Below are 12,508 nucleotides of genomic sequence, written 5' to 3' on the forward strand. Positions count from 1 at the left end.
CCATGGACAGAGGAGCCTGGCAGGTTGTAGTCGGACACGACTTAGCAACTAAACAACAATTATTTTATTTTATTATCATTTTATCTCAGTGGCTAAACCTACTTTTCAAAAACGGAATGAGAATTGAAACCATGGCAGATAATAATTTTTCTCTTTTTTAAAATTAATATTTTTAAATATTAAAATTAAATCGCTCTTTTGCTAATCTGATTTTTAGGAATGAGAGAACAAAGCACTACAAGTAAGGTACCTTTAAATGACTCATAATTACTCACACAAATGCATGTAAACTTGGATATGCAATTAGGCAGCTCATTATGTTGCAAATGCAATTACATGCTCAAATTCATGGTCACTCCCTTGGCTCACCCAGCTGTCTCTCTTGTCTTAGGCTTATTTATGATCGGTTATTAGTAATCCCCAGCTGTCAGAATTTGAAAATACATGCTGGTGCTAGTGGTGTCATTCAGCTAATAATGGAGGGAAAGTTTGAAAAGGAAGCTTGCCTTTGAGTTTATGTATGCAGGGTTGGTCGTCTTAGTTGGCAAAATCCATTCCCCTTCTGAAGGTACAGGCTTTCCATTTAGAAAAATTATCATTAATAGTGGTTAATGATATTTACAGTACAGTATACTCCATCATCTCTGATCTGCCATTCTGAAGTCCAAAAAGCTCTTAGTTGTTTTTTTGTTTTGTTTTGTTTTATTATAACTCATTGGCGGCAAAATCAGAAATGCTTCATTAGGACTCAAATCTGACATGTAATGGCAAGAGTCTTTCTAGTCTGTTTATCCAGATCACTAGCATGAAGATGTATGGATTTTGCCTCAGAAAACTTTTAATGTGTTTAGTTATGGACCACTGACCCAGACACCACTGAAGACTTTATATAAATGCAGTATACATACTCTGTTACCTTTTGAAAAGCCTAAGGTTCTGAGTGAGTTTCAGATGCTTTTTGGCCCCAGCTGTTTCTAATAAAGAATATTTGCCTTACAGTGAGAGTAACAGAGTCCACATTAGATATGGGTTAAAATTCTAGTAGGGGAAAACTTTAACTGATACATGTATTAGACCACTTGGGTATTTTACATACAGTTAGTTTCCCATTTTGATTCAGAGTTACTGTGAAAAAAGAAAGAAGTTATTTATTGTATGCTGATATAGTTCTACTAAATGGAGTAAACTAAAGTTTTTTAAACTGTTTTGTAGATAATTAGTTTAAAACTCAAGATAACAATTTCATATTTAATTGCTGTTCTATATTGTTAGTGACTTTTAGATTAATAGTAGGAAATACTCTCAGTGTTGTTATAAGTAAATGGAAAAAACTGTCATCTATATTGAGTTAGTACAGTTGGTTCTTTGTCTCTAATATTGTCAATAATTGTTAATCACCCTCGATCTATTAAAACCATCCATCCAGTAATCCTCAATGCTTAGTTCTGCCTTAGCCCAGCTTTAGGTGCTTCACAGTGGTTTTTCAAAAGAAGAAGAAGGGAAGGGATACTGTTTTCTGTCAACTCTCTGAGAATTTTACTATTCATTGCCTTTCCTCCCCACTCTTCATCATTTTTGTCCATTTCCAGAATATATGAGAATTTTGCGGTTTTAAACTAGGAGTATATGGTTAACCTCTTACAGGTAGCTTGTAATCATGCAGACAGATAATCTTGGGCACGTGGCATGTATTTTCATGTACCTTCAAATTGGTTCTTCTGCCCAATTGGATTAGAGCAAGCAGATACTTGGCTGCATTTGAGTCAAGGGCGTCCCATAGCAGGCCGATAAAGATTCTCTCCTCTTTTGGAGGACTGGTATTTCTGTTTAAATTGGTTGTCATTAAAATTGCCGAGAAACACCTCAGTATCCTTTATAGCAGTTTGTTGAGTCAGTTTCCAATTCTGTACTTTTACTGACCTGTGACTTTAGAAAATTCTTTATGAATAAACAGTGGAAGATCATTGACAGATCACTGAAGTTTAAAATAGAAGAATCTTCACCAAGTTTCTGAAACAAACTCTTACAGTGCATAAAAATGTAGATCATCAAAGAATAATCAGTTTTGACCGCAGTAGAGAATATAACAATATGATACTACAGAAAACCTAGAAACTTTTGAGATAGTAGTAATAGTACGTCTGTTGTTAAAAAAAAAAAAAGATGTTTTCTTCAAGTTGTGAAGCATGAATTTTAAGAATAAGTTGATTTATTTTAAAATCTTAGTTGAAGGATTAACATTTTATGAGTAAGGACGGTGAGGAGTTTTTACACATGAATGAATACTGTGGTCATTACAGATACATCAGAGCTGTGCATGATGTGGTTAAACCCTCTTTGTTGGTTAAGCTGACCACTGTTTTTGCAATTAATTGGGGGTAGACCTTTGCGGAAAGCTCTTATGTGGATAAAACCTCTAGTTAATGCCAGCTAAATCAGTAATTTCAACTTTGTTATCATCATTTTGATGTTTTTTTCTCTGAGTAGGAAGTAGGGAAACGTGATTAATAAAATCAGCCCATTAGACTTTCTTGTTTTTGATGGAACTATTTCCTCCTGTAAAATTTGATGGTCGTGAATTTGATGGCAGAGATTATTTACCTAGCCAGACTTGTCCCTAGAGAGGCAATCTGAAACAATTCCATTAGAATCCAGATAACGATCAAGAAACATAATAAAAAAGAACCACGTGAAAGTAAGTTCAGATCTGGTCTGATATTTTGATACTCCTACATCTCCTCCCCCAAGAATAGTCAGTAAACAGAGTACTATCTTTTCATTGTCTTTGAACCCCATGTTTATGACTGATTTAAGGTTTAAATGTGAAACTATTGTGTATTTAAAAAAATACTTTTGCCAGACAAGACCCTTTAAGTCTTGTTTGGAAATCTTAAATGCATTCATATGTGTTTTATGTATGAATCGATTTATTTATGAAACACTTAAGACCTGCTACTTGGCAGGCAATGTTCTAGGTACTGGAAATTAAGCACTTAAAACAGGTGAAGTTTGGACCCTCCCGTGAGAACCTACCTTGGATCTTACGTCCTGGAAAAGTGCTAATAGTGAATACACCTTGTTCCTCTCTGAAAGAGGAGACTGCTGACCTGGGTCATACAGCAGCACGTGGTAGAGCGGCACTTTGCAGATTTGTGACTGATGGAAAGCAGATTCCTCTGTAGCTCCGGTGCCTAAACTCGCACTCTCAGAAGATGCCCCGTAGTTTTCCCAGCTTGCTCACATGTTCATTCCATCCGGAAGTCCTTTCAGATATACTTATCCCAGCCCAGCCTGTTTCATCTGGCCCTCATTTGTCTTCCACATGGACTGAGTGCAATCTCAGTCCGTTGCTTTAAGCAGCTGAGTGTGTGTGCATGTGCATGCGTGTGCACACTCATACACACTGTCTGCTCCAGTTAGGTTTTTTAACTCCTTGGGGGATAAGACCATGGTCGGGGACTTTGGTTTAGCACAGTGTTTTATATCTAGTAGTAATTAATATCAGTATTTGTTGACTTCAAGCAACTGTCCTAAAATTGCTTAATTTTAGAACAGTTTCTTTAAAGTGGTCTACATTGATTTTTTTTTTTTAATGCCTTGCATTTCTTGAAGATTTGTCTTTTATGGTTAGTCAAACCACTTAGTATATCAAGACCTTTCCTTCTGTTTTTAAGAATTATATAGATTATGCTAGTAAGAAAATTCTCAGTGGTACTTTTTAATGGTCATTAAGAGTTGTTTTTCTTGTTCATGAGCCCCATAGCCTTTGGCAGGAGTGGTGGGATCACTCTCTTTCTAATCAGGCAAAATAATAAAACTAAATTAGTATGGCTATATCTAACATCTGCTTTTTTCTTTTTTTTAATGGTTGAAGAGAATATTAGGGGCCATTTTTCTTTGATGTTAACTCTCTTCCTCCTGCCTTCCTTTCTCTAAAAAGTTTAAGCTAGATTTAATAATTTCCACTATGAGTTTTGGTTTTTTTCCCCCCTGTTTAATTGATTACAGAATACACAGGCAGGTAGATCCATTTTGTAAGAGCCCAGAGTTCTCTCTTCTGAAAGCCTCTACCATGAGCTTGGCTTTCCTGCTGAGTGTTATTTCCTTTGGGATAAATGTTGACCTCAGTGGGTGAGGCATCTGGTGGGAAAGATTTGTATCAAGGGCAAAAAAGTGAAAAACAATCATTATTTTATGGAAGTAATTGGGTTACAAATTGAAGTATCCATATTTTATTACTTGGTTATAAATCCTCTTTAATCCTTTGTTTCTCAGCCTTTCGTTGGGACTAATTGTGGATCTTGGCCACCCGTTTTAGGTTAAATCTGAAGAATTCTATACACAGGATTTTAATTTTTTCATCAATTAAATGAAATGTACCATACAAGATAGAATGTAATTATCAAGTCATTAGTTGAAAACTCTTTAAGAAAGGATGATTCTCCTTTTGTTTAGACTTTTGTTTGTCATGCATGACAAACTTAAAAAATCTGCTATGCCAAGTGTATGCCTTTGTAAATTCTATTTATGTTTTGAATGAGAGAGGTGGTGGAACTATATAGATGGATGTTATTCTTAGTACCTGAATTATTATTTATTTTTCATAGTTCTCATGTAAGAATATTCATTTATATCATTGTATCCCAGACTGAGATTTTTTTTCCCTTGTAAGCCTAAGCTTCTTCCTGCTTTGTTTATTCTCTTCCATTACAGACTTGATGATGCATTTTGCACTTATCTCTCAGTACTTCTGATGGAATCAAGGATTTTAAAAGTATATTTACGGAAACTGGTTGTAAAATAACTGGCTCTTAGTTGATATGATGAGGGTGTACACCTGCTAACTTTTCGTCAACCCGGCAGGTTTTGGGTCCTGCTCCCAGGTGGTGCTCCTTCTTGGACAACTTGACAGAGGAATTAGAAGAGAACCCAGAAAGCACAGTTTATGATGATTACAAATTTGTCACCAAGAAAGACCTTGAAAATTTAGGTAAAAGAAAATTATGATGAAATGTTTATAAAATTATTTCTACTTGTTTTGAATTTTGAACATCAAAAGTGATGGAGTCACATTTATCTGATGTTGCAGATCTTCTCTTTCTGACAAATCAGGTATTAAACATGGAACATATAGTGTCTACTTAGAAGATTCAGATAAGTTCAATCTACTGAAGTGTTTTTGTATGTTAAGTGAGGAACAATTTTTTTAGCCTACCACCTGTGTATAGGAAAATACCAGTCCAGGAAGCAGTGACTTTCTTTCAAGTACTATTTGAATATAATAAGATTGTGAGAAATCTCAGAGACTGCACGTAAATGATTTTTGTCTCTCTTGTAGGTTTGCTTATTAATAGACCTAATCCACAACTTAGAAACCATGAGATGAATCCTCAAATATGTAGAACCTTAACTGTTATTTGGGTTTAAAGAATACAAACCAAAAATGCTTCTTAATAATGGCCAACATTAAAATAGGGCTTACATGTGCCCAGGCAGTATTCTGAATGTTATATATACATTTTATTTAATCCTCATACCTGTGGAGTGGATATTATTATGATTTCATTTTATAGGCAAAGAAACTGAGGCATGGAAAGATTAAAGTAACTTCCCAAAGGCTTTAGTGGTGGTAAATGTGAGGGTTAGAATTTAAACCTAGAGTCTGTGCTCTTAACTAGCCTCAGCCATACTCTGATACCCTGAAGACCATACTTGTCTTAGTTGACTAGCACTAGTTTGCAGGATGAGAGTAGGTTTTGTTAATCTTGTTCTCTTGGGAAAAGGCTGCATAGAAAATTATTGAGAATAGGAAAAGAGGATCCATTCTCTGCAAGCCTAGGCAGCTTAGTTGTCTTTAGAACAGAGAGATATACAATAGCAGTTGAAAGTTAAAAGAAAATAGAATCATGTAACAGATTAGACCAGAGTCTTAAACTTTATATTTAAACCATATAATTTAGCACAATTAATTCAGGAAAAATTATTTTCTGCCAGCTACCACCAAAATAATTCCTTAAATTTTAATGTGTTTAAAAAGAAAAGAGTTGTGTTTAGCCTTTAGAAAAGTGACTTATGGATGAAATAAGGTAAAATAGATCTTTCTGTGGAAATGCCTTCTTAAATATCTCCAGCATAATTTTTACAGTATGGTTGTGTGACACTCACCTACATTCTTATACTGGAGAATAAAAAGACATTTTTATTTTGTGAATTTTTAAAAACTACTGTGTTTAGTATATTTTGGGTGCTTTTTCAATCTCTTGACTATGTTTGTTTTGGGTGAGGAAGGCAGTTACAAAGATTTAAATACGTTTTGTTAAAATACATTCATGCTGCCAGTTTTTTTCTTCAGATGCTAATTTTTTTATGCATTTATTTGACTACACAGAGTCTCAGTTGCAGCACACAGGATCTTTAGTTGTGGCATGTGAACTCTTAGTTGCAGCATGTGGGATCTTGTTCCCCAGCCAGGGTTCACATCTGGGTCCCCTGCATTGGGAGCATGTAGTCTTAGCCACTGGACCATCAGGGAAGTCCCCACACTGCCTGTTTTTAAGACTATGGAAATAGATATAATAATCAACAAAATAAATTATACTAGAAATCATCTTCATGTAGATTATTATCTTTTAATATAAATTAGCCATTGGTTATATTGGTTTAACATAAGTAGCTTGTGTTAAAGTAAAAATAAGGCCATGTAACTGACTTCTCTTATTTCTTAAGATTATAGCATTTGAAAACTTGTAAGTTCTGTCATTTCCTAGCTATGGCCTTTAGCATGTCCCGTACCATGCCATTTCCTAAAATGTGTTTCGTGGATCCCTGCTTCTGTAAGAAGTGCTAGGTGGGCAGCTTAGTGGCTAATACAGGCTTTAGAGAGGTTGACATGGGCTCACACCCCACCTCTACCGCGTAATAGCTCTGTGACTTGACCAGTTTACTTAACTACATTGTGCCTTGGTTTCCTCATCTACAAAATAATAATAATAATGACACCTACCCATCAAGTTGCTTAGAGAATGAATCAGATCATGCCTGAAAATTACTCAGTACAGTATTTAAACAATCCATAATGTTACCTATCATTTTAAGAGATTTGGGGCAAATAAGTTTGAGGAATGTTCAGTTTAACCAAGTTAATTCAGTTTCTCTACTGTGGACTTTGAGCCTTTAATGTCATTATACACTGTAAATCACCAGGAGGGAGGAAACTTACTTAGTCACAGAACCTTGTCTTCCTCCAAGATCTGTTGGGACTAGTGTTCTCTGGAGCTAAGGATGAGAAAACCTGATGCCAGATCTCTCCTTAGAATTGTTTTAATATGAAAAACTTCCTGCTGGATTTTATTCATGACCTAACTTGGAATGGGAGTAATCCTGGGCCACAAATATAAGTTCTGTATACTTAATAGAGGAAATAAAAAACTATAAAAACACATGTGCAGGAACCTCAATGCAGATTGTTGTGCGTTTGGACATTTCATTAAGGCTCAGCCAGCCCCACTGCCCCTTTAAGTTTCCACTGTGCTAATTCAAACAATGGAGTTTTATTGACCTAACATTCTAGGAAAGTACTTTTCTGACCAAGGCTTATAATTACCTTATGAAATTATCCTAAATTTAGGTTTACCTTTTCATGTTGTTCTATTTAGGTTTTGTACACCTATGTGATTTTTACCTAGACATTATTTGTAGCCCTGGAGGGTTGTTTATTTCTAAAATTTGGATCTCAGGGTAACGCTTTCCTTGGAACTTTAGTCACTTAGTATTATACCAACTAAAGCTGCTGTTCATGTGAATTATTTCATAGGTGATCTTATTCTGAAGATGAATATTCTCGTAACCTTTCTCTGTGTAAATATTTGCAGTTAATAATTTCTATGACATAGGCAGGGCATCCTTAGGTGACCCCCAGCACCACTAATTGTAAATGAAATCTACTAAATCTTGGGAACCCTGTGAAAGATACTCTTTAAAGCAGGGCTGCTAGACACTCACTGGCATTGGACTTTTCATTCATCCATAATGCAGTATGTGTGTATATAGTACATGTGTTGGTATACATTTGCCAGTTATTCTGTTTCGGGGGAACACATACCCTTCCTACATTATTGTTGTGACACAGTTTTTCTTTTGTTTTTGGAAATTACGGGCCATCTCCTTCCCCCACCTCACTCCCGCCCCTACCCCGGCCCTGTTCTTGCTTGGCAATATGAAAGTTGACAACCTAGTGTTGAATCTCAGTATTATTTTTAGATTTAAAACTGGCTTATGGAATAAAAGGCTTCCCTGGTGGCTCAGAGGGTAAAGCGTCTGCCTGCAATGCAGGAGACCTGGTTTGATCCCTGGGTCAGGAAGATTCCCTGGAGAAGGAAATGGCAACCCACTCCAGTATTCTTGCCGGGAGAATCCCATGGACGGAGGAGCCTGGTGGGCTACAGTCCACGGGGTCGCAAAGAGTGACACGACTGAGTGACTTCACTTTCATGAAATGAAAAAAACCTGAGAACCAGTAGTATGGGAAGCCCTTCTTTACTAGTCTGTTATAGCTCATGAATACCTTTCCATCATTTTTATGCTTAGTACAATGTTACGTTAAAAATAAGTAAGATAATGTTGCTGAAGTAGATTAAACTTTTCTTTGCAGTTATTAAAGAAGATTAGTGGTTCTAATCCTTACATTTTTACTTAGAAGTGAAATTATAATCAAATTGTAGTCCATGAAAAACTGCTGAGTTTTAATCAGGATTTCATAAAGGTCTGCCCTCTTCTGGTTAACTTCCCCCAGGGCTCACACATCTCATTGGATCACCTTTTCTTCGGGCATATATGCATGGATTTTTCGTGGATATAAGGCTCTACCACAAGGTAAGTATAAAGCTACGGTTATTTAAGGTGACTGACAGTCACTTTGTGGCCATTTCTTCTCTACTTACGTATATTTTTATAAAACATACTTAAGATTTGTAAAATATCTATCCTTTGGCATAATATTCATGCTGTATATGAGACATGCTACTGAATCTAGTTCTCTTGTGTTTCATTTTCTTCTACTTCAAAAAGGTGAAATTGATGGTAAATCCATTTGCTTATGAAGAATATAGGAAAGATAAGATCCGGCAGAAGATAGAAGAAACACGAGCACAAAGAGTGCAACTAAAGGTAAATACTAGAGTCAGCATTGAAGCTACTAGAGAAAGGCTCTGCATTTTTATTTTATTATTCGGAGAAGCTTGCCATCCCTTTCTTACTTTTCCCATTCTTAGTTTACATCATTTACTAATATTTTTGACATGTTTTATGTGTCGTGAGGGTGGACGTTCTAGTTTCATCCTTATGGTAAAGGTAACGGTGTTGTGGCAAGTAATGCCAGGTGAGCTGATACTGTCGGTCCTACCAAGAAAATATGATGCTGCTTTCAAACAGATGTTTTTAGTTTGGAGTGCTGGGGCTTTGCTAATCCCCATTTCTTGGTGACACGTGGGAGTGTCTTAGGCTAGCTGCTTGGATCATGGGAAACGGTCATCAGACTATGCCAGGGCCCAGACAAGAATCAGGCCACACTAGTTCTATTATCAGAGAGAATTTAATGTAAAAGAACTGTTACCCGGGTATTAGAGAGGTGAAGAGGCAAAACCACTGCGGTACTCATAAAGGAGGCGGCGGCTGCAGGGAGCAGCTAACTCGCCAGGACCGGGCAGTAGGAGACAGGCGGGCCTAGACTCGGACCTCGGAGGAGGGTTGACAGCTGGTGGTGGGGCCCTCAAGGTAGGACGAGGCTGTTCCCGGGAGTGTGGGGGAGCCACAGACTGGACTCCCTGCTCTGCTGGAGCCACGTCATTGCTGCCAGGAGACAGAACCACTGACGCACGACACCAGCCCTGCAGCCAGCAGAGGGGAAGCGGAAGCCCCGTCTCCTCCTGCCTTCCCGGCCTGATCGAGATCGACCACCAAGGGATATGATCATTTCCAACTGAACATTTTGTAAAACACACACACACACTTTCAGTGCAGAGACTAGTAGCAAGCTTTTCCTTTTTCCAGATTATTAGGTGCAAGGAGTGAATATGTGTGTGTGTATTGGCCAGGGCAGGTTAGGACATAGAGTCCCTTTGTCGCTGCTCTTTGCTTTAACCTTCAAAGCTCAATTGTAGGTATTGCAGTACAACTTTTTATTTTTTTCTTCTCCACTAGAAATTGCCAAAAGTTAACAAAGAGTTGGCACTTAAATTAATTGAGGAAGAGGAGGAGAAACAAAAATCTACCTGGAAAAAGAAAGTTAAGGTAAGATTTTACAAGGCAAAGAAAATACTGATAAGTTATTTCTCTGTTTTCTTGATAGTAGATTATATCCTTTTACTTTGAAAATGTGTTTGGTTTTCCTTGTTCCCTCTGCTTATTAGATAGTATATGCTCAATATGGAAAGTTTGTAAAACAGATAAAGAGTATAAAGAAGAAAGTCACTCATGTACTTCTTTTTTTTTTTTTTCACTCATGTACTTCTATCCAGAGAAAGGCATCATTAATAGTTTAGTGAATTTCCTTCCTGTCTTATTTATCTTAAAATTATAAACTGTAATAAGATACTACCATATATATATATATAAAATATTTATCTTGGGTCTGTAAAATAACACGTGGCTTCCCATTTTACTAAACAGTCTTTATAAATATTTTGAGAGCTGCATATTTTATCTTGTGGATATATTTTAAATAACCCTTTTATTGTTAAATAGTTTGTTTATTGTTTTTCTTTGTAGTCACTAGGTTTGTTTATAACTGAAAAACTAACCAGCTTTTGTTTAGACTTGGCATTACTGGGCGCATGCACTCTAAGGAATAACTGCTTTCTACCTTCTATCCCTAATGTAAAATGGACAAAGGTCAGTCATAAATTAAGTAAGGGTCAGCTGGTGGTGTCAAGACAGGAGGCGGATTTTTTCTCATTTTCCCACAGAAGTGAGAGCTTCCTCATTCCTCTCTGTGCTGTTTCCCCATCGGCTTAGATCAGGCAGGCAGATAAGTGGGCCAGACTCTTCTCTGGACTGAGTTGTAAAGATCCCATCTCTCCTAAGAGCCTGCAGGACTTGCCTGAGTAGATGGCAAATTGTGTATCTGGGCCAGCTGTGTCGAGCTGTCCAGAGTTTTGTTAGTGTTTATTCTTTCTCAGTTCTCTCTCTAGTTTTTTAACCAGGTAAGTGAATGGAGACAAGTGAGCTCTTCGTGTATTTATTTTTGTACAACTCTTCTTCAGGAGTGTCAGGGGGCTGCCACTGAAGAGTCTCGCGTCTGGTCCCCCTTGCTCACCAATTGTGTCATTGTGGGTGACCCTGAGCTTCACTGGGTCTAGCGTGTTCTTCTCTAAGATGAAAAGTAGGACTGCGGTGGGGACGGGGGGGCCTTCTTGGTGCTGTGATTGTGTTTGTGGCTGTGTACCTTCCTAATTTCATCAGTGTATCACACGTATGTGTAGATCTTTAAGTGTTCAAAACTAGGTGCTTCCGGCTCCCTTGACGTTCTCTTTGGCATGCTTCCAGTGATTTTCTTGTTAACGCAGCCCGAGGATGGTTAGGGAGGTAACTTGTCAGCTTTATAGGTCATTCCCCAAGTTTCACGGATACGATCTTTGGATTTACACTCATTTGCAGTGCGAAGGGAGAGGAGCTGGTTTACACCGCAGAGGTCTTCTTTCCTATCTACAGTTTATGCATCTGAGTCTGTATGACATTCAGTGTTACAGAGAATACGACACAAATTACTGTTTAATTTTGATACTTTGTGCAGCATGGTTTACACAGTGTGCAGGAGCCTTTCTTAAAGGTCTTATGATTATGAAGATGTGGGAGAAGTCCCCTTTCTCTCTGCCCGCCCCCCCCTTCTTCACAGTCTTGCTGAGGTTAGAGACGGCCGAAGGAGATGGAGAACACAGTTGGCATTTGCTGTGCCCAGGGGTGCAGGATGGTAGCAACAACCCCAAGAGCTGAAAACATGCAGAGTGACCTGCGGAGTCCATGGGAAAGTCATGGTTGTCTGTGCCTTTAAAACAATTTATAGGGTTATCCTATAAAGAAGCATCCAGCTACGTGCTGTTCATACTGCAAGTGCAAAGAGGAAGAACCTGAGAAATCCCTCTCTTCTTCCATCAGTTTCCCTTTAGCTGTTAGAAGCTGGAAGCATGGTGTTTATAGTGGTGTGAACTCTAGAATACTGCTAGAAAGGGGTGTTTGTCATTGACTTTTCAGTGGCTTGCTGACCCAAGTCAGGTCTCATTATTGGAGTTCAGTTTCTTTCCAGAAATATTTAATTTAGGAAGATCCCCTGGAGAAGGAAATGGCAACCCACTCTAGTATTCTTGCCTGGGAAATCCCATGGACAGAATAGCTTGGCGGACCACAGTCCATGGGATTGCAAAGAGTCCACAGTCCATGGGATCGCAAAGAGTCAGACACCGCTTAGCTACTAAATACTAAACAACAGCAACAACAAAAAGTCTGTTGTTAGAGA

The 12,508-nt window shown here is 37.8% G+C and overlaps 1 protein-coding gene across 3 annotated transcripts in view; it reads left to right on the forward strand.

The window, feature by feature from the left end:
• NOL10 (nucleolar protein 10) overlaps positions 1-12,508 on the forward strand; it is a 90,061-nt gene that overhangs the window by 49,840 nt on the left and 27,713 nt on the right. For all 3 annotated transcript variants that reach the window (XM_070799138.1, XM_070799140.1, XM_070799139.1), the window contains 4 exons: positions 4,864-4,990; positions 8,792-8,871; positions 9,067-9,165; positions 10,198-10,287. In XM_070799138.1, the coding sequence (XP_070655239.1) occupies positions 4,864-4,990; positions 8,792-8,871; positions 9,067-9,165; positions 10,198-10,287 (396 nt within the window). The remainder of the gene's footprint in view (positions 1-4,863; positions 4,991-8,791; positions 8,872-9,066; positions 9,166-10,197; positions 10,288-12,508) is intronic.

This window comes from Bos indicus, chromosome 11 (assembly GCF_029378745.1).
Source record: "Bos indicus isolate NIAB-ARS_2022 breed Sahiwal x Tharparkar chromosome 11, NIAB-ARS_B.indTharparkar_mat_pri_1.0, whole genome shotgun sequence".
Taxonomy (NCBI): domain Eukaryota; kingdom Metazoa; phylum Chordata; class Mammalia; order Artiodactyla; family Bovidae; genus Bos; species Bos indicus.